Here is a 27,582-nt window from a genome sequence, read left to right as displayed (position 1 = left end):
TGATGTCTACTCTTAGTAATTTTCCATTCACCAATGCCCTGTCAAATTTGTCCCCTGGCCACAAAACCCCACTTGTTCAGGCTGTATTCAGAGTCAAGCTCACTTCTATAATGGAGTATCTTCCCTATTACAGTAGTTTATCAAGTAAAATCCATTTTCATCACTTTAACTTCTATTCAGCTCTGATTTTAACAGAGGTAGGTCAGATGAAGTAAAGACTTCAGTGAAAGCTTCTGAAGAGGTAATGCATAAGCTGAAGAAAGCACATGAGGATCTAGCCATTCTATGTAATGGCAAGCCGAGCACATTAAATATCGCATAGGCATGGATGAGCGGCAGCAAATGCTCCTGAAGCTAAATTAGCTATGCAGAAAAGGGAGGTGCTATACAGCAGAGAGCTGCAGACAGGATGAGCAGATCACCTGGCTGGACCAAGACAGGTTTGCTCTGTCTACTGTCCCAGAATAATTATTTAACAGCCTGTCTTTACATCTCAAAAGTGTTCCAGTTTCAACAGTGATAATCTATAAAACGTTAGCTTAAAATCTGATATGGGTAAAGTCTGAGTTCAGGTATTTACTAGCTAGGTAAACTTGTGGTAGTTAATCTCTCTAAGCTTATCCTTCATCTTCTAAAGGATAAGGACAGAAATCTGACTTCAGAGGATAGCTGGAAGGAAAAAATGTGATAATATGGATAAAGTGCTTAGCAAAGTATATGGCACATAACATAGGTTCTACTGTAAAGATCCCAAGGGTATATCCTATCTGGGCTTCGTCAACTGTATAAATAAACAGGTTTTTGTTTCCCCTAACTGAATAAGCTAGAATGAGGCAGATTAGTATTTTTCAAAATTTAACGTTCATAATAACAACGTGGAGATTGTCTTTTGGCTTCCACAGTTTTTGTTGAAAAGCTTGAAAAGCATGATTTTTGTTGAAAAAGAAAAGATTCTTATTCACTGATTCTGGCAAGGGGCCTGAGAGAGATACTGCATTTCTTTTTCTTTTTTTTTTGTTTTAAATGTTTATTTTTGAGACAGAGAGAGACAGAGCATGAATGGGGGAGGGGCAAAGAGAGAGGGGGACACAGAATCGGAAGCAGGCTCCAGGCTCTGAGCCGTCAGCCCAGAGCCTGACGCGGGGCTCGAACTCACGGACCGTGAGATCGTGACCTGAGCTGAAGTCGGACGCTCAACCGACTGCGCCACCCAGGCGCCCCAGAGATACTGCATTTCTAAACAAGCTCCCTGGTATTACTGATACTGTTAATTCACGGACCAACAGACGGATTTAACAGGACACTACTGGAGACTGCTTCGGATTCTGTGTCTCCCCCTCTCTCTGCCCCTCCCCTGCTCGCTCTCTCTCTCTCTCTCTCTCAAAAATAAACATTTAAAAAAAATTTTTTAATAAAAAAAAAAGCTGGGATGGCTATACTAATATCAGACAAAACAGATTTTAAGTCAAAAGTTTACAAAAGACAAAGAGCATTATGAAAATTTAAATCCTTAAGAAAATGTAAATATAAACATATACATACGTAAGAAATTAGCCCCAAAAGATGTAACATGTAAACCAAAAAATGAAAACTGAAAGGAGAAATAGACAATTCAGCAATAATACCTGAAAAGTTCAATACACCGTTCTCAATAAGACAGAAAAACGAGTGGTGCCTGGGTGGTTCAGTGGGTTAAGCATCTGCCTTCAGCTCAGGTCATGACCTCTCAGTTCACGAGTTCGAGCTCCACTTCGGACCCTTCACTGACAGCGAAGTGCCTGCCTGGAATTCTCTCTCTCTCCCTTCTCTCTATGCCCCTACCCTGCTTGTGCTCTCTCTCAAAATAAACTTAAAAAATTTTTAAAAAGACAGTAAAACGAGACTGAAGAACAATAAGAAAAAACAATAAGAAAAACTGAATTGTGCTATAAATCAACTAAGAGACATATACAGAATACAACCCCACAAAAGCAGAATATACATTTTTCACAAATGTAAATGGAATATTCACAAGAATAGGCCATAAGTTAGGTCACAAAAGAAATATGAATACACTTATAAGGACTGAAATCATCCAAAATATCTTCTCTGACAAAAATGGAATGAAACTAGAAACCATAAAGAAAAACTGGAAAATTCACAAATGTGTGAAAATTAACACACGAACAATGGGTCAAAGAATAAATCACAAAGGAAATTAGAAAATACATAGAGAAAAATAAAAGCAAAAAAACCAACATATCAAAATACTGGATTCAGCAAAACCAGATAGAGGGAAATTATACTGTAAACATCTATATTAAAAAAGTATAAAGATCTCAAATCAATAATCTCCCTAGATACCATTAGTAACTTTGAAAAAAGGAGACTAAACCCAAAGCCAATAGAAAAAAGAAAATAATAAACACTACAGGCAAAGAGAATAGAAAAGCAATTCAGGGGGGAAAAAAAAGAATGAAACCAAACATTGTTTATTTGAAAAAAATAAAGAATACTGACAAGCCTTTAGCTAAACTAAACAAGAAAGAAAGAGAAAAGATTCAAATTACCAAAATCAGAAATGAAAGTGAGGACAACACTATCAACATTACAGAAATAAAAAGAATGTAATAAAATATGATGAAAAAATATTTGCCAACAATTAGATGACCTAGATAAAATGGAAAAATCCCTAGAAACACACAATCAATCAAAACTCATTTAAGAAAAAAGCAGAAACTATAAATAGACCTATACAAGATGAAGAGATTAAATCCATAATCAAAAACTTCCCAAGAGAAGCTCAGAACCAGATGGCTTCACTGGACAATTCCATCAAGCATTTAAAGAAAAATGACAATAAATCTTTCTCAAAATCTTCAAAAAAAAAAAAAAAAATGAAAAAGTAACGGTTCCTAAACAACTTAATTGGTCCAGCATTACCCTGATACCAAAGCCAAACAAAGACACTACAAGAAAACTACAGACCAATATCCTTCATGAATATAGATGCAAATTTCCTCAACAAAATAGTAGCAAACCACATCCAGCAAAATATTAAAAGAACTATATACCATGTACAGGTGGGATTTATCCCAGGTATAAAAGGGTGGTTCCAGATAGTAAAATAACCAATGTAATGAAAGAAAAAAAATGATCATCTCGATTTATACACAAAAAGTAACAAACTCTATACTCCTTAATGAGTTAAAAAAAATACTTAAATAAGAATTGAAGGTAATTTCCTGAACCTGATAAATAGCACTTATGAAACACCCACAAACAATATCATAATCACCAGTGAAAGACTAAAAATCTATCCTTAAAATCACAAACAAGACAAGGATGCCTACCTTCACCACTTCTATACAACACTGCAATGAGAGTTCTAGCTAGAGCAAATAGGCAAGAAAATAAAAGACACCCAAATTGGGCAGGAAGAATCAAAATTGTCTTTATTGGCCCATGATACGATCTTATATACAGAAAATAGTTAACCCCTCCAAAAAAATGTCAGAGCCTATAAATGAATTCAACAAAGTTAAAGGACATAAGATCAACAGGTAAAAATCAGCTCTATTTCTATACATGAACAATGAACAATCCAAAAAAGTATAATAAAAACAATTCCATTTACAACAGCATCCAAGTGAATAAAATACCTATAAATAAATTTAAGAGGTAAGACTTATACATTGAGCACTATAAAACACTGCAGAAAAAAAATAAAGAAGACCCAAACAGACAAAAAGATATTTCATGTTCATGGATTGGAAGACTTATTTCAATGAGATAGTAGTAGTCCCCAAACTGACCTATATATTCAATGTAATCCCTATAGAAATCTCAGCTGTCTTTATTGCAGAAATTGACAAGCTAATCATAAAATTAATATAAAAATTAAAGGGACGAGGAAAGATCAAAACAATTTTGAAAAAGAACAAGAAAGCTAGAAAACTCACACTGATTACAAAACTTACTACAAAACTATAGTGATACAGAGAGTATGGTACTGGCATTAAGACATATAGGCCAATGAAACAGAATTGAAAATCCAAAAACAAACCCACTCATCTATGGCCAAATGATACTCTGACAAGGGTTCTGAGACTACTGAGTATGGGAACTCACAGCCTCTTCATCAAATGATGCTGTGATTTGCATGTAGATATCCATTTGATACTGGCTTCTTACACTTCACTCAATACTTATAAAGTTTATCCATATTGTATCATATATTTGATACTATTTAGCTGAATATCATTCATCCATAAAAGAATAATGTACTGATACATGGTACAACATGTATGAACCTTATAAACACTATATAAAGTGGGGGAAGTCAGTAACAGGTGTATATTCACATGCAGAAGAATGACAGTGGATCCCTACCCTCAACCATCAGCAAAAATGAACTTAAAGGGGCGCAAACCTTAAACTATGAAACTCCTAGAAGAAACTGCAGGGGAAATTCCTCATGAACTTGATTTGGTAATGAATTCTTAGCTATGACACAAAAACACAAGCAACAACAACAAAAATAAACAAATGAGGCTTCATTAAAATTAAAGACCTTTGCTTCAAAGAACACTATCCAGATCCAGACAGTGAAAAGACAAAACATAAAACGGGAGAAAAGATTTCCAAATCATATAGTATCTGATAAGGGATCTAGAAAATATAACTATTGGGGCGCCTGGGTGGCGCAGTCGGTTAAGCGTCCGACTTCAGCCAGGTCACGATCTCGCGGTCTGTGAGTTCGAGCCCCGCGTCAGGCTCTGGGCTGATGGCTCGGAGCCTGGAGCCTGTTTCCGATTCTGTGTCTCCCTCTCTCTCTGCCCCTCCCCCATTCATGCTCTGTCTCTCTCTGTCCCAAAAATAAATAAAAAACGTTGAAAAAAAAATTTAAAAAAAAAAAAAAAGAAAATATAACTATTAACAACTCAGTAACAAACAAACATTTTAAAAGTGGACAAAGGATTTGAATAGACATTTCTCCAAAGAAGATACACAATTGCCAGTAAGCAAGGCAAAGACACCCAAAAGAACTGCTAATCAGAAAATATATATATATCAAAACTACACTAAGATACCACTTTACACCCAGTAGAATGGATAGAATTTTTAAAAGGTCATATAACAACAAGTGTTATTAGGGATGTGGAGTAATCAGAACCCTCACACACTACTGGTGTGAATGTAAAATGGTGCAGCCACTTTGGAAAACAGTCTGGTAGTTCCTCAAAAAGGAACCATAGAGTTACAATGTGACCCACAATTCCACTCCTAGGTATATATGCAGAAATGAAATCATCTGTCCACACTGTACACAAATGTTCATAGAAACAGACAAAAGGCTGAAACAGCCAAAATGTCCATCAAATGATCAACGGTTAAACAATACGTGGTATTATCCACACAACAGCATACTATTCAGCCATGAAAGAATTAACTATAGACAGATGTTACCATATGGGTGAACTGAGAAACTTAACAGAAGACCATGGGGGAGGGGAAGGAAAATAAAAAAAGGTTAGAGAGGGAGGGAGCCAAAACATAAGAGACTCTTAAAAACTGAGAACTGAGGGTTGATGGGGGGTGGGAGGGAGGGGAGGGTGGGTGATGGGTATTGAGGAGGGCACCTGTTGGGATGAGCACTGAGTGTTGTATGGAAACCAATCTGACAATAAATTTCATATTAATAAATAAATAAATAAATAAATTACATGCAAAAAAAAAATACGGATGAACTTCATGAAAATTGTATGAGTTTAATGGTCTGGAGTTTCTCTCCAGATCACATAAATCTTTCACCTTTTACTAAAGATTTCCTTGGGGTGGAAATTATGGGTATAAGAAGCCAGTAATAAAAGGCCACATATTATATGACTCCATCTGTATGAAATATCTAGATAGACAAATTTATTGAGACAGAACATAGATTAGGGGATGCCTAAGACTAAAGAAGGAAGAGGGGGTGAGAGAGTGATAGCCAATAAGCACAGAGCTTCTTTTGGGGTGAAAAAATGTTCTAAAATCAACTGGAGATACTAAAAATTACTTTACCATACACTTTTTAAAAGTATGAAATGTATGATATGTGAATTATTTATCCATAAAGATTTTTCAAGAAAACCACAATGAGATACCACTTCACACCCACTAGTATGTCTATTATCAAAAAGAAAGGTCGTAACAAGTGTTAATCAAGATGTAGAGAAATTGGGACCTTCATACTCTGCTATCGGAAATGTAAAATGATGCAGATGCCTTGAAAACATGAGGGCGGTTCCTCAAAAGATCAAACACAAAGTTATGATATGACTCAGGAATTCAACTCCTTGTCACAAAAAACACATGTGGCCTGCATGATTCCACTTATATGAAATGTCCCAAGTGTACAAATTCTTAGGAGTAGATTTGTGGTTGGGGGGAGTTGGGGAAGACATGGAAAGCGACTGCTGATGGGTAAGAGGTTTCTTTCTGGGGGTGGTGAAAACTGACATGATTGTAGAGCTCTGTGAATATACTAAAAATATTGAATTATTTAACAAAAGAAGGAAGGAGAAGGAGAAGGAAAAGGAGGACGGGAAGACGAAGATAAAGAAGCTCTCAAAAGCAGCTAGGTAAACCACCCATTACCTAACAGTGCCAGAAAAAGGCCATCACTGAAGAATATAATAAAATCCAGCAGGCAACAATGTAAGTTACAAATTTACATTATAATATCCACCATCCAATAAAAAATTGTAGGCATTCAAAACAGCAGGAAAATATGACCCATAACTAGAAGAAACATCAATCAGAAGGATAGCAAGAAATGACAGACATGGCAGAATTACCAACCAAGAAAGTAAAATCAGGTACTACGATATATTCCACTTAATAAAAAAAATGAGGAAAAAAAAATGAACATGATGAGGTAATGGCAATTATTAAAAAGCATCCCAAATAAAACTTCTAGAGTAAAAACTGCAGAAGGTAAGTAGATGAGAGGATACGGCAATTGAAACTTACCATTTTGCCCTTGGTACCCCCCAAATTCACATCCTTTTCACATTAAAAATATATTCGTTCCATTCCGACAGCCCCAAAAAGTCCTAATTCATTCCAGCATCAACTCAAAAGTCTAAAGGTCTAAGTCTCACCTGAATATCAACTAAATCTTATGTGAGTGAGACTCAAGGTACCATTCAACCTGAGGTAAACTGCACTCTGGCTGTGAATCAGTGAAATCGAACAAGTTAAATGCTTCCACATTACAAGCATAAAACAGACATTTCTACTCCAGAAGGGAGACAGAGAAAATAAGAAAAGAGTGATAGATCCCCAACAAGTCTAAAACCCAAAAGGGCAAGTTCCATTAGACCCTAAGGCTCTATAATAATCCTCTTTGACATGATAAGCTGTTGTCAAGGACCCCTAGGACAGAGGGCTTGCCTACAGGACCCACTGGGGCAATTCCTGTCCAAGCAGCTTTACCCGGCAGAGGCTGGGCCCCGAGGCTCCAGGCAGCCCAGTACCTAATGGTTTTGGGTGGCTCCATCCTTTGAAATCCAGGTGGAGGCAGCCACGTCCCCTGAGCCTGTATACTCTTCCCTGCTGGAAACAATACCCTCCATCAAAGTTTGCTGCCTGCACCCTCTGGAAGGCAGGGGCTGCACCTGGGGCCGGCAGTGCTCCAAGAAGAGCCCTCAAAGTGAGGCAGCACCAGGCAGCAAGCAGGTCTCCAAGCTCTGGCAGCTTTTGCTTTGAAAGCACTCTGCTCCCCAGGGCGGGCCCGGCACTAGGAGCTGTGACGGGAGAGGCCTGTCCCATCAAAGCTCCTAGCGAATGGAGAAATAGCTGAGCTACACAAATCTTAAATGGTCCACTGGCCACATCCTTAGTGCTCTCTTCTAACCACTTTCTCACTTTTTGCAACATGGAAAGACTGAGAATTTTACAAATCTTTTCAGTTCGCCTTCCTTTTTGCTTAACGGTTCCATCTTTCTGCTCGCATTTTACTAAAGCAGTCAGGAGGAGTCAACACACACCTTCGAGAGCTTGCTTAGGTAAATACATCTGATTTCTTTGCTCACAAGTTCTCTTTTCACCAAAACACTAAAACACAATTCAGGCAAGTTCTTTTCCACTATGAAAAAAAGGAAACTTCATTTAAAATGGAGTAGGAAGGGACGCCTGGGTGGCGCAGTCGGTGAAGCGTCCGACTTCAGCCAGGTCACGATCTCGCGGTCCGTGAGTTCGAGCCCCGCGTCAGGCTCTGGGCTGATGGCTCGGAGCCTGGAGCCTGTTTCCGATTCTGTGTCTCCCTCTCTCTCTGCCCCTCCCCCGTTCATGCTCTGTCTCTCTCTGTCCCAAAAATCAATAAAAAACGTTGAAAAAAAAAAAATTAAAAAACAAAATAAAATGGAGTAGGAAAAAATAAAATAAAATAAAATAATAAAATAAAACAAAATAAAATAATAAAATAAAATAAAATATAATGTAATATAATATAATATAATATAATATAATATAATATAATATAATAAAATGGAGTAGGAAGCCCTGAAGGGGAAGCTCCCCCACATTACTACCTGCCCTAAGAAGCCTACATCACACTCCCTGACAGGAAGAGGCTTACTTTACACGCCCCAGCAGAAGGAAGACTTGCTCCTGCCCAGCAAAACCCAGCCAATAAGGACTCCGAGAAAACCACTCCTCCCAGCTTCCTCCTCTCTCCTATAAAAGTAAGCCCTTTCCTCTGTTCTCTGAAGTTGTCTGTGGTGCTCTAGAGTTTGAGGGTCCCAAACTGCCATTCCTCTGCTTTTCCTAAATAAAGTCATTTTGCTGATAAAATAACTGGCTCTTTTGTGTTTTAAGGTCCACGCCACTTCACCAGGGTTGCTTCTCCTCTAATTTCCAGTAACATGTCTCACATTTTTGTCTGAGACCTCATCGGAATGGCCTTTATCATACATTTTTCTACCAACATTCTATTCAGATTACTTATGTATTCTCTAAGAATATTAAGACTTTCTCTACGGCTCTCCTCTTTTCTTTCTGAGTCCTCACCAGAATCCCCTTTAAAGGTCCATTCACGGTAAGCTAGGCTTTTTCTAACGTGTTCCTCAAAACCCAGTTCCAAAGCTACTTCTACATGTTTCGATATCTGTTAGAGCAGTCCCCCACTTCTCAGTACCAACTTCCGAAGCATTCCATTCAGGATGCTACAACAAAAATACCACAGACTAAGGGGATTATAAACAACAGAAATTTCTCACAGTTCTGGAGGCTAGGAATGAAAAACTCTTGGTTGCCTAATGAGCACCCATTTTCTAGTTCACAGAAACCCTCTTCTGATTCATTTTCTTACCATGTCCTCACATGGAAGAAGGGGTGACAGAGCTCTCTGGGGTCTCTTTTCTAAAGGTACTCATTCCGCTGATAGGGGATCCACCCACTGACCTAATCACCTCTTGAAGGAACCAGCTCCAAATACCATCACATTAGAGCAATAGATTTCATCACCAACCTTAGGGAAACACAAACATTCAGTCTGTAGGACGAGCCCAAGGCAGATTTACCTTAAATGTACTCTAGTGACGTTCTCCTTTTATTATGTATGTAAGAACATACCCATCAGTCATATAAGCATTTTAAAACACAAAGAATAATACATTATACATGTACATTAGAGTAGTATAATTGAAACAGTGATCTATTAACAAGGAGAAAATAGATGTTTTTGAATATTTACCACAAGCTTTAGAAGCAGCAACACAAATTTCTTCTGCAACATACTCCCCAGCTGGAAACTTCAGATATTCTCCATCAGCCTTCTCAAGAGAATGATAAAGATACACCTGTAGGAGTGGATCTATTTGCTTCACAGAATTAGCATTTCCAGGAATATCACCATTCTGATGTACAGGAGATACAGATACTCCTTCCATTTCCGTCATGGTAAGGCAAGCCATTCCCATGCAGAGTTTTTTCAGAACATTTGCCTATTAAGAAAAAAACAATAACATTACAAAAGAAAGTGATACTGATAAAGTATCCCTCATGTACCAAGAAGCCTTCCCTGAAAGCACTGACTCTGTTAAATTGGTAACTGAATAAATATCGTGTACTATGTACAAAGCACAGTGAGAGGCATTGAGATTATAAACTTCCTGTGGACAAGGCCTATAAAACCGAAGTTTACAACTTAACTGAGGAAACCTAATACAGATATGTAATACTAACAAAATGAACAAACAAAATCAGTCACAGGTAACAGGAGAAGAGATCCAACTAGACAACATAAATTCAAAACAAACGAATTAGTGTGACAACTGCTTACTGGGGTCTGCAGGGGGTAAGTAACATTTCAAACTGGGTTTAAACTTACAAGTTTTATTAGAGGAGTTCATATACAGAGTTGACTCTGTACAACAGATTGGATTTATATGAACGGAAGATGTAGAACATTCCAGGAGAGTAGAACTGTGCTGAGAAACAGAAAGGTACAAGATACTCTAATTAACTGGGCCACAGTGCAGTAGTTGAGCACTTATGCCATTTAGGAAAGGACTAAAAGTACAGATGAATATTTGTGGCAAAACTGCAACTACATACCCAGGCGCCCCATTTTTTCCTTCTTGAGAGGCCCAATTTTTTTAAGGAGAGCAACATACCCCCAAAGAACTGTACTTCCCCACAGATGAATAGCCACGTGAACCAGTTTCAACAAATGAGATTTAAGTGGAAGTTGCTGGGTGGTACTTCCAGAACCATTCCTTAAAAGAAAGCAGACCTGACCTTCTTTTTTGTTTTTTAATTTTTTTAAGTTTATTTGAGAGAGAGAGAGAGAGAGAGAGAGAGAGAAAGGGGCGAGTACAAGCAGGATAGGGGCAGAGAGAGAGGGAGAATCCCAAGCAGGCTCTGCACTGTCAGCACAGCCCGACATGGGGCTCAAACTCATGACCTGTGACATCATGACCTGAGTGGAAATCAAGAGCCGGACATTCAACCATCTGAGCCACTCAGGTGCCCCACTGGACTCCTTTTAGCTTTTCTCTCTTCACTTTCTTCCTACCTGCCTCCGAGCAGGGTAGGGCAGTCACCTTAAAACCAGGAAGAAAATGCCAAGAGAATTAAAGACCTGGCAAACTTAAGCACCTGAATCAGTGTCAAGAATCACCTTTCTACCACAAGACATCTTATTATTTATAATTGAATGCAATCCTAACTGATAGAGTAAAGAATTAAGAAAAGTCTGAATGTCAGATCGAAGAATTTAAGGGGCATCTGGCTGGGCTTAGTCAGTAAAGCATGTGACTCTTTTATTATTTTTTTTTAATGTTTATTTATTTTTGAGAGAGAGAGAGAGAGAGAGCACAAGCCGGGGGGGGAGGGTGGGGTGAGGGGTAGGGGGGGCAGAGAGAGAGAGAGAAAGAATCCCACACAGGCTCTGTGCTGTCAGCATAGAGCCCGATGTGGGGCTCAAACTCACAAACTGTGAGATCATGACCTGAGCCAAAGTTGGACACTTAACTGAATGAGTCACTGAGGCTCCCCACAAAGCATGGACTCTCACTCTCAGGGTTGTGAGTTCAAGCCCCACATTGGGCATGGGGCCTACTTGAAAAAAAAAAGGGATCAAAGAATGTAAACTTTATCCTACAGTCAAATGATGAATTAAAAAGTGAAGTAGAAACAAAAGCTACGGCAATAGTCTAGATAGTAGTAATATCCTTAACTGAAACAGCAATGGTTGAATGATGAATGGTAATATAACAGCAAGACTTCATGCAACCTGGTAACTGACTGAATCCAGAGGAAGCCAGGAGTCCAGTCATGGAATGAATAAGTCACAGGAATAAAAGGCACAGCACAGGGTATGAAGTCAATGATGTTGCAGTGAGCACAGCATAACACAGAGAGATGCTACTGATTCACTCTTCTGTACACCTGATACTAATGCAACTCGAATCAAAGTACACTCAAATAAAAAAAATTTTTAAGCCAGGGGTAAAAGACAATGCGAGGAATTCAAACTTGGAAGATCTATAATACCATTAATGGATATAAGGAAATGAAGACTTTGCCTCTTGACATTGGACATTGGACAAAGGAATAGAATAAGGACTACTCCTTTACACACTTTTGTTTAGAAATGGAAGCAGGACAATTACACCAGACTCTAGGTGGCAGCTAAAACATGAGATTGATATTTGTAAGATTTCCCCATAGACGTTCATTTAAATCATGAGCAGAGCTATGTGAAGGGAGAAAGAGAAAATAATGACAAACACACTCACACAGCATTTCTGAACGTCACTGTACTAAGTGCAGACATTACAGGAAAGAAACATGATTAAGGGATGTGCAAGGTGAAATTTAGATCTATAACTATAAGGACTTTATTATATTAAATACTAGAGTTAATACTTAGTTCTTCAAATATCATAGGACTTCTGGTGAGTAAAAACACAACAAAACAACAAGCCAGCAACTGTTAAAACTGCAAGATTTTTGAAGTCCAAAAGCAACTGGATTTACAAATTTAAACAATTTTAATTTGCTCAAAAATATAGAATTTTTAAAAATTTTCTTGTAACTTACTATACTCAAGTACTGTCTCTTCTATACTCAATTACTGAAATTCATCTAAAATGAACTCTTAGCCATTAAGGGGCAAATTTGCAAGAATTTCATCAATTTGTGCTCACCATTGTTTTGGACCTTATGCTTTCCTTCTGGACTTTTTTCTGCTGAAATGTATCTTTTAGCAGATCTCTCAGTGAGGCCTTAACAATTTTCAAGTTGCAGTCTTATTTGAAAAAAACCTTTCCACTATATTGACAAAACTGTGAGATACTTAGCATATACAACATGATTGACACTGTATACACGGTGAAATGACTCCCCATCACTGAATCAACACATCCATCACCTCATGAAGTTACTCTAAGTTATCTTAGAAAATTTCAATTATACAATACAGAAAAATTTCAATTATGCAATACAATGTTCTCAACTGTAGTCAATGTGTTATATTAGATTTTCAAAACTTATAACCAAAAACCTATAGCCTTTTACCAATTTCTCCCAAATTCCAGTCCTTAGCAAGACTTTTCTACTATCTGCTTCTTAGAGTTAGACTTTTTTTTTTATTACACATGTAAGTGGTACCATGCAGTATCTGTCATTCTGACTTATTTTACTTGCCCCTAAGGTTCATCCATGTTGTTGCAAACAATGTTTATTCCTTTTTTAAGGCTGAATAATATTCGTGTGTGTGTGTGTGTGTGTGTGTGTGTGTGTGTGTGTGTGTATACATACTTACTTCTTCCTTTCTGATTTGGACGCTTTTGATACAAACCCATATGCTTTACTGATAACAATTATAAAGTCTAGGAAAAATATCTTAAAAACACTGAAGGCAATGCCAAGCAAACAAAAGCAGATACAGCAACTACAGGGGATCTGACCCCTGAGAGAAAGAAAAACAGTGAAGGAGGTCCTCATTTACCCATATATTTTTTTTAATGTTTATTTTATTTATTTTGAGAGAGATCGGGGGGCAGGCAGAGAGAGGGAGAGAAAGAATCCCACACTGACAGCATGGAGCCCAACATGGGGCTCAAACCCACGAACTGTGAGATCATGACCTGAGCCAAAATCACAAGTCTGATGCTTAACTGACTGGGCCACCCAGGTGCCCCCACATCGATCCATCTTTTATCCTGAGGAAACTACACAGTCTTTGTAGTACCCAATAGATGCTGGAGAAAAGGACAGAGCTATTATACAAAGCTGTAGTCTTGCTGGCTGGAAGAATCCGGGAACAAACTCTGGAGGTGGTAAACAGATAGAAACTGAAGGCAGAAATCCTGGAAAGAAAAAGAGTCTTTTTTTTAAAAAATTTTTTAATGTTTATTTATTCTTGAGACAGGGGGTGGGGAGGAGGGGCAGAGAGAGAGGGAGACACAGAATCTGAAGCAGGCTCCAGGCTCCAAATTGTCAGCACAGAGCCTGACGTGGGGCTCAAACCCATGAACCGTGAGATCATGACCTGAGCTGAAGTTGGATGCTCAAATGACTGAGCCACCCAGGTACCCCAGAAAAAAAGAGAATCTTGAGGGGCTCACTCCTGTATTCCCATGCATGGGATGAAAATCCAAAAAGCCCAGGGAGAGGCAACAACTAAAAATCTAAAAGATATAGGAAGAGATTTCAATAGCTATCTGATTCTGGAGAATCAGAGTTTGGATGTAGAAGGAATTGGTAAATATTTCAGGCTTTTCACTGAACCTCCAGAAAAACCACACTTGAGGAATAAGAACCACATATCAGAAATAAGGGCAAAACTGAAATGGACAGTCCTAACAAAGCCTAAAACTAAGTCTCCACAGGATCAAGGTAAAGTCCCTGCTAGAACAAAGCCCTACACTTCAAAGAAAGACTAAAATCCACACTGCCCAGAGTTTGTACAAGATATCATCCACAAGAGACAACAGTCAAGTGAAATCTATTTAACATAAAGAAAAATGTGATGTAGAGTCAAGAGATAAAATATATAGAAATGGGACTGACAGCAAACCCAAATGTTGGATTTTCTAAAATGTGTTTACTATGATACACATGCAAAAGAATCAAAGATAAATGCATGAAGACATAGAAATCATATGACCTATACAATATTGAGCAATCTAACACATGTGAACAAGGCAGAAGATGATATTTGGAAAAATACTGGCTAAGTTTTTTCTAAATTTGAAAAAATCAAACCATGAATAAAATCGTTCATGTAGCTCCATTCAGCAAAATCCCCATATAGTCATATCATAGTCAAACTGCCAAAAATCATAGAGAAAAGTCTTAAAAGCAGCCACTTACATACAGAAGAGCTAAGATAAGACATACAACTGACATCTCATCAGAAACAATAGAGACCAGAAGACAACATGCTGCTAGGGAGGAAAAGGAGCTGTTGAACCTAAAATTCTATAGTCCACAAAAATAACCTTTAAAACTTAAGCTAAACAAATATATTTTCAGATAAATGGACACTGGGAGTACACATCAACAACAACAACAACAACAACAACAACAACAACAACAAAAAAACTTTAAGAAATGCTTAAAAAAAACAGTCCTCTGGATTACAGGCAAATGATAAGTGATGCAAATTCAGATTTGTAGGAAGGAATGAAGAAGTCAAAAACAGTAAATATGTGGGTAACTATAACATTCCATTTTTCTTCCCTTTCTTGAATTATTTAAAAGACAATTAACAACTGTTTAAAAGCATAATGATAATAGCATATGGTAAAACTTGTAATAGATGTAAAAGCAAAAGATATGACAACGATAGCCAAAAGGACAGAAAGGAGTAAAATAAAAAGTTTATGTGAGTAAATTCATGATAGCTTGGAAAAATAAGCAACAGTGCTATCAGCAAAATCAGAAAGAATTTTGAAGAACTGATGGAAGACAAAAAGTAGACAGGAACAGATGACAAAGAAAACAAAGTGTAGGAAATAAATAGATTCTATTTAAAATACACACAGAAGAAGGCATTAATAAGCATTAAAGTTTTCTGCACACACATACAAAAAGAATAAATATGCCAAGATAATCAAGGATGACCACACACTGGAGGTGAAGGGGGATAGGAAGAAAGCATAAAAGAGGAGGACAAAAATGAACAGCAAAAACTAACACCAGAAGAAACAAATACAGGGAAGAGAATATTTTGAAAAATTCTCCTTGGGGATTGCCTAGGTGGCTCAGTCAGTTAAGTGTCCAACTCTTGAGTTCAGCTCAGGTCATGATCTCAGGGTTGGAAGATCAAGCCCACATTGGGCTCCAAGCTGGGCTGGGCATGGAGCCTGCTTGGCATATTCTTTCCCTCTCTCTCTCTCTCTCTTCCCCTCCCTCCCTCTGCCCTTCCCCCTGCTTGCAGGCACACGTGCTCTCTGTAAGTAAGTAAGTAAGTAAGTAAGTAAGTAAATAAATAAATAATAAAATAAAATAAAATAAATAAAAATTCTCCTTGGTATCCTCAGAGAGATTCAGAATTTTTGAAAACATAAAGCATCATTACATGATCACTAAAAAGGAGAAGAGAATGAAAACAGTTAAGTTTTAAAAGATGACAATTCAGTGAAAACACTGAATAACACAACTGGAGACCAAATAATTTGGAAGACAAAGTCAAGACCAACCCCCAGTTTCCTAGGTCAAGAGAAAGAAATAGGAGCAAAAACTAAACAGGGAGCATCAATCCAGGAAGTGTAACTCCAAGAGCTCTAGATGGCAGAAAAAAGAAAACAGACCAGAATAAAACATTTACGAATAAAAGGAGAAACTTCACTGGTGTTAGAGATGCCTACACTCATATTAAAATAATCTTCTGAGAAGAGATAAACTTTAGTTTTAAGAACGCTTAACTCACAGAAGTCAAAATAAAGGGTCAGAACACCAAAGATGGTAAGGCAACTCTAAACCAGTTCAACATTTGACTCAATACTCAGAACTTCTGCCTATATATATATAAATACAGCTGATGACAACACACATGCACTGAGATTGGTCTATCTTGAAATTCATAAACTCTAAATTCAAACGGGCCTTTAGTGCTGTGCACCTACAATCTGCTATTTATTACTTTATTTATTTCCTTAATCTATTTACTCTCCCACTTTTCTAATCAACTACCTCGTACCTTATCCTTACTCCTCTACCACCAAAGCTGCCATTCCAACTCTGACTTTCCACTCCCTATATTTCACTGAAAAATACAATCAAAACAGGACACCAACAACGCATCCTTTCCAAATGCACCTGGAAAATTTCTGAAAACAAACATGTTCTACCATAAAGCAATTGTCAAAAAATACTAAAGGAATATATTAAAAATATGAACAATGGAGCAAGCAACCATTTTATCAATTTAAGACCCATAATGTTGGTTTAATGTTGCATATACTATGATTAATTTATGCAATTCTTTTTTTTTTTAATGTTTATTTTTGAGAGAGAGAGAGACAGAGACAGAGAGACGGAGCACAAACAGGGGAGGGACAGAGAGAGAGGGAGATACAGAATCTGAAGCAGGCTCCAGGCTCCGAGCTGTCAGCATGGAGCCCGATGCAGGGCTCAAACTTATGAACCATGAGCCGAAGTCAGACGCTTAACTGACTGAGCCACCCAGACGCCCCTAATTTATGTAATTCTTAAAAATACTGAAGAAATAACAACATTAGAGGATAACATAAAAAAGTGAAAGCGACCTTAATCACTACCTACTCTTTATTCTCTGAAACAACACTCTTAGTTTAATAAGAATTAATAAAGTGCTTTAAACCGCAAAATAGGACATAAGATAATCAATAACACTCAATACTCTGTAAATTCATGTTATCCTTAATAACTTCAGTCAAAAAGAAAAAATATATTAAAAAATACAAAGCTCTACATTTGAACTGATGTAAACTTACTAACAGTGTTCAAATCAAAAATCTACTATGGAAACTATGACGACTTAAAAAGTATCACGACATGTACTTTTTAATCTTTATTTATTTATTTTGAAAGAGAGGGAGTAAGAGCATGCAAGCAGGAGAGGGGCAGAGACAGGGAGCAAGAGAGAGAGAATCCCAAGGAAGCATCTTATTGACAGCAGAGAGCCCGACATGGGGCTCGATCTCATCAACCCGAGCTTGCTCTCAACTCTGAGATCATGACCTGAGCTGAAATCAAGAGTCAGGCACTTAAGTGGCTGAGCCACCCACGTGCCTCCACAACATGTACTTATTAACCAGTATGTTCTCTTATCACAATGGGATTAAACTAAAAATCAATAACAAAAATGATTAGAAAATTCCCACATATTCAGAAATTTAGCAACACACTTTTAAAGAGCAAATGGTGTAAAGAAGAAATCAAAAAATACTTTAATTTAAAAATGATAAAAATATGAAGGAAATGCAATAAAAGTGTTTACTAGGATATTTAGTCTTAAACTCATATGTGAGAAAAGAAGGTTAAACAAAATATAGAATGAGCTTTTATACCAAGAAATTAGGAAAAGAACAACAAATTAAGCTAAGAACCATAGAAGGACAAATATTTAAGAGCAGAAATCAGTGGGGGGGAACAAAAAGAAAAACAAAGAGTTGGCTTTTAAAAAAAAGCCATTAATAAAATTGCTAAAACACTAAAATGATTGATTTTTTTAAAAGAGAGAAAATAAAGGGCCAATATCAAGAATTGGAAAGTAGACATCATTAGCAGAGCTTACAATATTAAAAATATATGTTTTTTAAACTTTTTTAACGTTTATTTTTCTGAGACAGAGAGAGACAGAGCATGAACAGGGGAGGGTCAGAGAGAGAGGGAGACACAGAATCCGAAACAGGCTCCAGGCTCCGAGCTGTTGGCACAAAGCCCGACGCGAGGCTCAGACTCACGGACCGCAAGATCATGACCTGAGCCGGAGTCGGACGCTCAACCGATTGAGTCACCCAGGCTCCCCAAAAAATATAGGCTTTTTAAATTTATTTTTATTTATTTTGAGAGAGAGATGGAGAACAACCAGGGGAGGGGTACAGAGAGAGGGAGACAGAATCCCAAGCAGGCTCCACACTGTCAGCTCAGAACCTAGTGCGGGACTCCAACTCACAAACCATAGTAAGATCATGACCTGAACCGAAATCAAAGAGTCAAACGCTTAACTGACTGAGCCACCCAGAAACCCTGAGATTGACATTATTACTATCAATGGTTGCCAGTAGGGGAAACCAAGGTAGAGAGAAGTTAAGGAAGGTAACTTGAACCCATGAACCGTGACATCATGACCTGAGCCAAAATCAAGAGTCAGATGCTTAATCGACTGAGCCACCCAGGTGTCCCTAAAAATATATGTCAATATAGGAACATCCTCCAATAAGCTTGAAATATTTGAAAAAAGGTTTCCTCAAACACACAACTTTATTAAAATGGACAAAGGAAGGAAAAAACACTGAAAAAGGAAGAAAGATATAATTTCAAACTTTTAACATTTATTAAGTAAATTGAATATTTAACTTAAAACTTTTCCACAAAGAAAATTCATTGCCTATTGACTTTCTTGGTGAATTTTTCCAGACATCTGAAGAATAAAAAAAGAGCTTACACAAACTATATCAGTAAATAGAAATTACAAAACAATTTTCCACATATTTTAAGAGTACAGTATGAACATAATACCAAAATGTAATAAAGTTGTGACAAGGAAAGAAAATTATATGTAAATATCTCCTACAAACATATATGAAAAAAATAATGAACAAAATACTAGCAAATTAAATTTAATAATATTTTAGAGACTAACAAATCTTAACCGGGTTAGTGTACCCCAAAAAAGCAAAGCTATTTTAACATTAAAAAATCAATCAACAGAATTTATCATATTATTAGAATACATGAGAAAGTAACATATGATCATTTCGATAAGTGTAGAAACTAACTCATAATGTTCAACAATGGTTTGTGATTAGACACTCTCAGTTAACTAGCTATAAAAGCAAACTTCCTCGTTCTTATAAAAAATAACTATAAAAGAACTTAAAATACTTAATGGTTAAATATTGATCTCATGCTTCTTGAATTCAAAAACTTAATTAGCATGTCTAAAATCATGACTTCCACTCAAATTTTATTTTATCTTCATTTTATTTTATTTTATGTTTTGGAGAGAGAGCACAAGCGGGAGAGAGGGGCAAAGGAAGAGAGAGAGGATCTTAAACAGGCTCCATGCTCAGCACAGAGCCTGTTGTGGGGCTCAATCCCACGACCACAGGATCACAACTGGAGCCAAAACCAACAGTGAAACACTCAAGTGACTGAGCCACCTAGGCACCCCTAAAAAAATTTTTTTTTTAGAGAGCGAGCACGCACATAAATGGCAGAGAGTGGCAGAGGGAGGGAGAGAGAGAATCTCAAGCAGGCTCCACACTTAGCACAGAGCCCAACTTGGGGCTCAATTCCACAACCCTGGGATCAACCTGAGCTGAAATCAAGTGTCAGGTTGCCCATCACTCAACATTTGAGTGGAGTTCCTGGCCAGCACAATAAAGCAAGAAAAGGAAATAAAAGGTATAATGATTACAAAGGAGGAAGTAAAACTGATATATTCACAGATGATATGACTATGTATGCAGAAAAATTTAAAGAATATAACAATTACTAAATGAAGTTAGAAAGGATAGTGCATACAAAATCAATATACAAAATTTAATTGATTTTCATATACCAGAAACAAATTTAAAAATGAAGATGATTAAAAACAGTATCATTAACAATAGTAACAAAGAGTCAAGTGTTTAGGAATAAATCTACTAAAATATCTGTAAGAACTCTAATAAAAACTATAAAACACTGCTAGAAAAAATAAAGGCCAGTTAAATAATGGAAGAATAGAACATACAGATATAAGAGTATAGAAAAACTGGGGGTGCTTGGATGGCTCAGTAGGTTAAGTGTCTGACTTTGGCTCAGGTCATGATTTCCCAGTTCAGAGCTTGAGCCTCCCATCGGGCTCCACACTGCCGATGTGGAGCCTGCTTGGCATTCTCGCTGTCTCTGCCCCTCCCTCACTTGCACTTTATCTCTCAAAACAAATAAACTTAAAAAAAAAAAAAAAAAAAAAAGACTATAGGAAAACTCAATATTGCTCAGGTAGCAACTCTTCTCCAAATTGATATATAGAGTCAACACAGTCCCAATTAAAATCCTAGCAGCTTATGTTATGGGAATTTACAAGTTAATATCTGCATGGAAAACAAAGAATTACAAGAGTCAAAACAATCTAGAAGAGCCAACTGGAAGGATTTACATTACCAGACATCAAGATTTACTGTGAAGTTAGTATAATTAAGTCAAGTTGGTATTGGCATAAATACAGAAAAATAAGAGTCTCTCTTAAAAACTGAGAATAAACTGAGGGTTGATGGGGGATGGGAGGGAGGAGAGGGTGGGTGATGGGCATTGAGGAGGGCACCTGTTGGGATGAGCACTGGGTGTTGTATGGAAACCAGTTTGACAATAAATTTCATATTTTAAAAAAATATAGAAAAATAGACCAAAGGAACAAATAGAGCTGAGAAAAATACCCTCACATAAGATAACCTAACTGAAAACAAATATGGTCAACTGCATTTTGGTGGAAATGTCAGTCTTTTCAGTAAAAGTATGTCAGTCAATGGCTATTAAGTGGCAAGAAGAAAAAGCAATCTTGACCTCCAACTTACACCAATACCCAAAAATGTTAATTTGAGATAGATAACCGACCAATAAGTAAAAGGTCATATAATAGTCCAGAAAAAAATATCTTCATGACAGCTTTTAAAACAGGACATTAAAAAAAAAAAAAAAAAAACTACAATAAATAGATGTATATATTAGACTTCTCATATGCATGTAATAATAGTTTCAAGTCACATGAAGCAAAAAAGTAAAGAAAGAAATAGGCAAAACAACTCTAATAGCTAGAAATTTTAATACTGCTCTGTCAGGAATTAACAGAAGTAAAACAGATGAAAAAAATAAGAATATTGAAGATCCAGGGGCATGGGTGACTCAGTCAGTTAAGCATCCAACTCTTGATTTCAGCTCAGGTCATGATCTCCCGGTTTGCGAGTTGGAGCTTCGCATTGGGTTCTGCACTGACAGCACAGAGTCTGCTTGGAATTTTCTCTCCTCCTCTCTCTGCCACTCCCCCACTCATTCTCTCTCTCTCTCTCTCTCTCTCAAAAGGAAATAAACTTTAAAAAAAAGAATACTGAAGACCTGAACATCATTAACCAACTAAACATTTACATCACAATATACTTAATAACTGCAGAATGTACATCCTTTTCAAGTGTAAATGGAATACTAAGTTATATCATATGCCAGTCTAGTCTATCAATTAAGACTCAGTAAATTACAAGAGATTACATTTGAAAAGCCTGAATTTGTAAGAGTTATGTTCTTGAGAAGTATACAACACTGATGAAAGAAACTGAAGACAGCATAAGTAAATAGAAAGATACATCATGCTCATAAATTGGAAGAATTAGTAATGTGAAAATACACATATTAGCCAAAGGAATCTATAGATTCAATGCAATCTTCACCAAAATACCAAAGGCAGGGGCGCCTGGATGGCTCAGTCAGTTAAGCACCTGACCTTGATACCAGCTCGGGTCTTGAGAGTTCAAGCCCTGTGTTGGGCTCCACACTGGACATGGAGCCTACTAACTAACTAACTAACTAACTAACTAACTAAGTAACTAAGTAAATAAGTAAGTAAATAAAATAAAATAAAATAAAATACAATAAAATACAATAAAATAAAATAAAATACCAAAGGCTTTTTCACAGAACTAGAACAAAGAATACTAAAATTTATATGGAAGAATAAAGACCCCAAATAACCAAAGAAATTTTAAGGAGAATAAAGCTGAAGGTATCACTCCATAAAGCTGGAATAAAGCAGATTTCACACTATACTACAAAGCTTTAGTAATCAAAGGAGAATATGGTACTGGCATGAAAAAAGACACATAGACCAATGTAATAGAAAAGACAGCCCAGAAACAAACCCACACATATATAGTCAATTAGCCTATGACAAAGGAGGCAAGAATATATAATGGAGAGTTTCTTCAATAAATTATGTTGGGAAAACTGGTCAGCTAAATGCAAAATATTAAACTAGACCACTATCTTACACCATACACAAAAATAAATTCAAAATGGGTTAATAACTTGAACTTAAGACCTGAAATAATAGAACTCCTAAAAGAAAACAGAGGATGTAAGCTATATGACTTTGAATAGACATTTTGCCACAGAAGACATAGAGACAGCCAATATGACCATGAAAAGACATTCAACATCACTAATTATTAAGGAAATGCAAATCAAAACCACAATAAGAGGAGCACCTGGGTGGCTCAGTCGGTTAAGCATCCAACTCTTGAATTCAGCTCAGGTCATAATCTCACAGTTTGTGAGTTCCAGCCCCATATCAAGATCTGCAGTGGAAGCATGGAGCCTTCTTGGGATTCTCGTTTCCCTCTCTTTCTGTCCCTCCCCCACTCACGCACACATGTGCTCGCTCACTCTCTAAAATAAATAAACATTAAAAATAAAAACCACAATGAGATATTACCTCACATCTGTCAGACTATTATCAAAAAGACAAAAAAAAAAAAATGAGTGGTGTTAAAATGTGGAGAAAGTGAACCCCCGGTACACAGCTGGTGGGAATAAATTGGTACAGCCACTATGGAAAACAGTGGCTATACTAGTTTGCATTCCCACCAACAGTACATGAGGGTTGCTTTTTCTCCACACCCCTGCCAACACTTGTTGTTTCTTCTGTTTTTGATTTTAGCCATTCCAATAGGTGAGGTGGTATCTCATTGTAGTTTTGATTTACATTTTCCCTGATGACAGGTAATGTTGAACATCTTTTCATGGGTCTGTTGGCCATCTGCATGTCTTCTTCCCATTTTTTTAATGTTTATTTATTTTGAGAGAGACAGAGAGAGAGAGAGCACAAGCAGGGGAGGGGCAAAGAGAGAGGGAGAGAGAGAATCCCAAGCAGGCTCCGTCCAAGCTGTCAGCGCAAAGCCCAACTCAGGGCTGACTTCTTGAACCATGTGACCTGGGACGAAATCAAGAGTCAGACACTTAACTGACTGAGCAACCCAGGTGGTCCCATGTCTTCTTCCCATTTTTGAATTGGGTTATTTGGTTTTTTGGGTGTTGAATTGTATAGGTTCTTTACATAGTTTGGATACTAACCCTTTATCAGATAGGTCATTTGCAAGTATCTTCTCCCATTCAGTAGGTTGCTTTATAGTTTTATTGATCGTTTCATTTGCTGTACAGAAGCTTTTTTTTTTTTTTTTTTTTTTTTTTTTTTTATGTAGTCCCAACCGTTTATCTTTGTTTTTCTTTCCCTTGCCTCAGGAGACATATATAGAAAAATATTGCTACAGGGGCGCCTGGGTGGCGCAGTCGGTTAAGCGTCCGACTTCAGCCAGGTCATGATCTCGCGGTCCGTGAGTTCGAGCCCCGCGTCAGGCTCTGGGCTGATGGCTCGGAGCCTGGAGCCTGTTTCCGATTCTGTGTCTCCCTCTCTCTCTGCCCCTCCCCCGTTCGTGCTCTGTCTCTCTCTGTCCCAAAAATAAATAAAAAACGTTGGAAAAAAAAAATTAAAAAAAAAAAAAAAAAAAAAAAGAAAAATATTGCTACAGCTGATGCTGGAGAAATTACTGCCTGTGCTCTCTTCAAGGATCTGCATGGTTTCAGGTCTCACATTTTGATCTTTAATCCATTTTGAGTTTATTTTTGTGTATGGTGAAAGTGGTCTGCTTCAGTCTTTTCCATGTAGCTGGCCAGTTTTCCCAACACCATTTGTTGAAGACACTGTCTTTTTCTCATTGTATATTCTTTCCTTCTCTGTCAAAGATTAACCATATAATTGTGGGTTTATTTTTGGGTTTCCTGTTCTATTCGATTGATCTATATGTCTATCTTTATACCAGCACCATGTTTTCATTACTACAGCTTCATAGTATACCTTGAAATCTGGGAGAAGGATGCCACCAGTTTTGTTCTTTTTTTTCAAGATTGCTTTGTCTATGCAAGGTCTTCTGTGGTTCCAAAGAAATTTAAGAATTGTTTGAGTTCTTTGAAAAATGCTGTTGGTATTTTGATAGGGGTTGCATTAAATCTATATATTGCTTTGGGAAGTATGGACATTTTAACAATATTTGTTCTTCCAACCCATGAGCATGGAATGTCTTCCCACCTCTTTGCATCATCTTCAATTTCTTTCATCAGTGTTTTACAGTTTCATAGTACAGATCTTTTACCTCTTTGGTTAAGTTTATTCTTAGGTATTTTCTTATTTTTTGGTGCATCTATAAATGGAATGTTTTCTTAATTTTAGCTACTGCTGCTTCATTATTAGCATATAGGAACACAGCAGATTTCTGTCCATTGTTTTTACATCCTGTGACTTTACTGAATTTAGTTATCAGTTCTAGTAGTTTTTGGTGGCATTTTTAGGGTTTTCTATACATAGTAGCATGTCATCTGCCAAGAGTTAGAGTTTTGCTTCTTCCTGAGCAATTTGGATGCCTTTTACTTCTTTATGTTGTCTGACTGCTGTGGCTAGGACTTGCAGTACTATGTTGAATAAAAATGGTGAGAGTGTATATCCTTGTCTTGTTCTTGACCTTAGAGGGAAAACTCTCAGTTTTTCACCACTGAGGTGGCTGTGTGTTTTTCATATAAAGCCTTTATTATGTTGAGGTATGTTCCCTCTAGACCTACTTTGCAGAGAATTTTTATCATGAATGGATATTGTATTTTGTCAAATGCTTTCTCTGTGTCTACTGAAGGGATCTTATGGATTTTATCCTTTCTCTTACTAATGTAATATATCACATTGGTTGTTCTGTAAATATTTTGCCACCCTTACATTCCAGGAATAAATCCCACTTGGCCATGGTGTATGATTTTTCCAATGTATTGTTGGATTCGGTTTCCTAAAATTTTGTTAAGGATTTTTACATCTATATTCATGAAAGATATTGGCCTGTAGCTCTCTTTTTTGGGGATGTCTTTTTCTGGTCTTGGTATCAGGGTGACAATGGCCTCAATGACGTTTTCCTTCCTCTTCTTTTTTTTGGGGGAATAGCCTGAGAACAATAGGTATTAACCCAAAAAGTTTGACAGAATTCACCTGTGAAGAAATCTGCTCCTAGACTTTTGTTTCGGGAAGTTTTTTGATTACTGATTCAATTTCATTGCTGGTAGGTAACTGGTCTGTTGAAATTTTCTATTTCTTCCTGCTTCAGTTTTGGTAGGTTATAGGTTTCTAGGAATTTATCCATTTTTTCTAGATTGTCCAATTTATTGGCATAGACAGGTTTTCATAATATTCAGTTTTCATAATATTGATATTGTGTTACAATTCTTTGTATTTCTGTGGTGTTGACTGTTATATCTCCTCTTTCATTACTAATACTGTTTATTCAGGTTCTCTCTCTCTCTCTCTCTCTCTCTCTTTTGATGATTTCTGGCTACAGGCTTACCAATTTTGTTGATCTTTTCAAAGAACCAGCTCAGGTCATGATCTCACAGTTCAAGAGTTCAAACCCTGCATCAGGCTCTGTGCTGACAGCTCAGAGCTCAGAGCCTGTGTCGGATTCTGTGTCTCCCTCTGCCTCTGCCCCTTCCCCAGGCTCACTCACTCTCTCTCTCTCTCTCTTTCAAAAGTAAAAATAAACATTAAAATAATAATTGAAATTTCTCAATAATTTCTCCAAAGAAAATGGAGAAAACAATTTTATACTTTATTTCTTGGCTATTGGAGAAATAAATAAAAATGTTATTACATAGTAAAAAAAAAATAAAAGAAGAAAAACTGTTAAAAAAAATAAAATTTTTGAAATACAGCTAATGTGATGTTTAAAGGGAAATGTGTATTTTAAGTACTTATGTTAAGAAAGATGATCTGGCATCAATGATCTTCCTAAGTAGCTAGAAAAAGAAACCAGAGAAAAGAGAAGAAAGTAGTAATGAAGAGCAGAGAAAACAGAGAAAATCAATAAAACCAAAAGTTAGTTTTAGAAAAAGATTAATAAGATTTATATCTCTAAGTAGAATGATCAATAATGAAAGGAAAAAAAAACACGCAAATTATCAATAGCAGGAATAAAAGCCGGATATCACTACAGATCTTAGAGATACTAAGTGGAAAAGGGATTACAATGATTTATACCAGTAATTTTAACAAAACTGATATAGGAAGAAACAGAAAACATGAATTGTATCATACATATATCTGTTCAATAAATCAAATTTTTCATTAAAAATCTATCCACAAAGAAAACGCCAGGCCAAGTCACTTCACTGGTAAAGTCTGCCAAAATTTACGGACAAAATAATACCAATTCTATACAAACTCTTACCAAAAACAGAGAAGCAGGAAATACTTCCCAAATTATTTTATTTTATAATCATTACTCTGATGTCAAAACTAGATGTGAGTATCACAAAAGGCAAATGTTTCTCAAGAACATAGCAAAACAATAGAACATGGAACCAGTAACACATAAAAAAGTCAGAAAATCAAGACCAAGAGGGGTCAATCCCAGGAATGCAGTTGAGAATGATATCTAAATACAATTTCTCACTATTCCCATTCACACAGATTCTAGTTTTGCTTCTTCAATTTAAAGCAAAAATGTATGGTTAGGGGCAAAATGTACAGTATGTGAATTACATCTCAATAAAACTGTTTTTTAAAAAGTACATCTATTCTTAGAAGAAACATAGAAAATGTAAAACAATTCCCCCAGATAGCTGTTAGCATCAAAACAAAGTTTTGTTGTCTTTACCTCTCTTCTCATTCCTACTTTAGTTTGATCAGTTTCTACCAGATATCTGGCTACCCAAACATACTTTTAAAGTTCACATTTGGCCAATTATATCTAATGCAATACCTCCCTAAACCATAATCAAACATCCAAGTATAGCGACAGCCAAGAAAAGTTACATAACGTGAATTGCACAAGG

At 36.8% G+C, this 27,582-nt stretch overlaps 1 protein-coding gene and 1 pseudogene across 2 annotated transcripts in view; one reads left to right on the top strand and one right to left on the bottom strand.

Moving 5' to 3' along the window:
* JAK2 (Janus kinase 2) overlaps window positions 1–27,582 on the bottom strand; it is a 118,100-nt gene that overhangs the window by 67,108 nt on the left and 23,410 nt on the right. Inside the window, exons 1-2 of one of the 2 annotated variants that reach the window (XM_058695843.1) lie at window positions 10,358–10,437; window positions 9,722–9,971 (exon numbers count right to left, since the gene is read on the bottom strand). In XM_058695843.1, the coding sequence (XP_058551826.1) occupies window positions 9,722–9,947 (226 nt within the window). In that variant the 5' untranslated portion in view covers window positions 9,948–9,971; window positions 10,358–10,437. Of the gene's footprint in view, window positions 1–9,721; window positions 9,972–10,357; window positions 10,438–27,582 lie in introns of those variants that run through there. The other variant, XM_058695842.1, reaches the window with a different exon arrangement.
* LOC131492311 (U5 spliceosomal RNA) lies at window positions 5,765–5,822 on the top strand (annotated as a pseudogene).

Source organism: Neofelis nebulosa, chromosome 12 (assembly GCF_028018385.1).
Source record: "Neofelis nebulosa isolate mNeoNeb1 chromosome 12, mNeoNeb1.pri, whole genome shotgun sequence".
Classification (NCBI taxonomy): domain Eukaryota; kingdom Metazoa; phylum Chordata; class Mammalia; order Carnivora; family Felidae; genus Neofelis; species Neofelis nebulosa.
The sequence above is the reverse complement of the archived record's forward strand: the minus strand, read 5'-3'. Positions and strand labels throughout refer to the sequence as shown.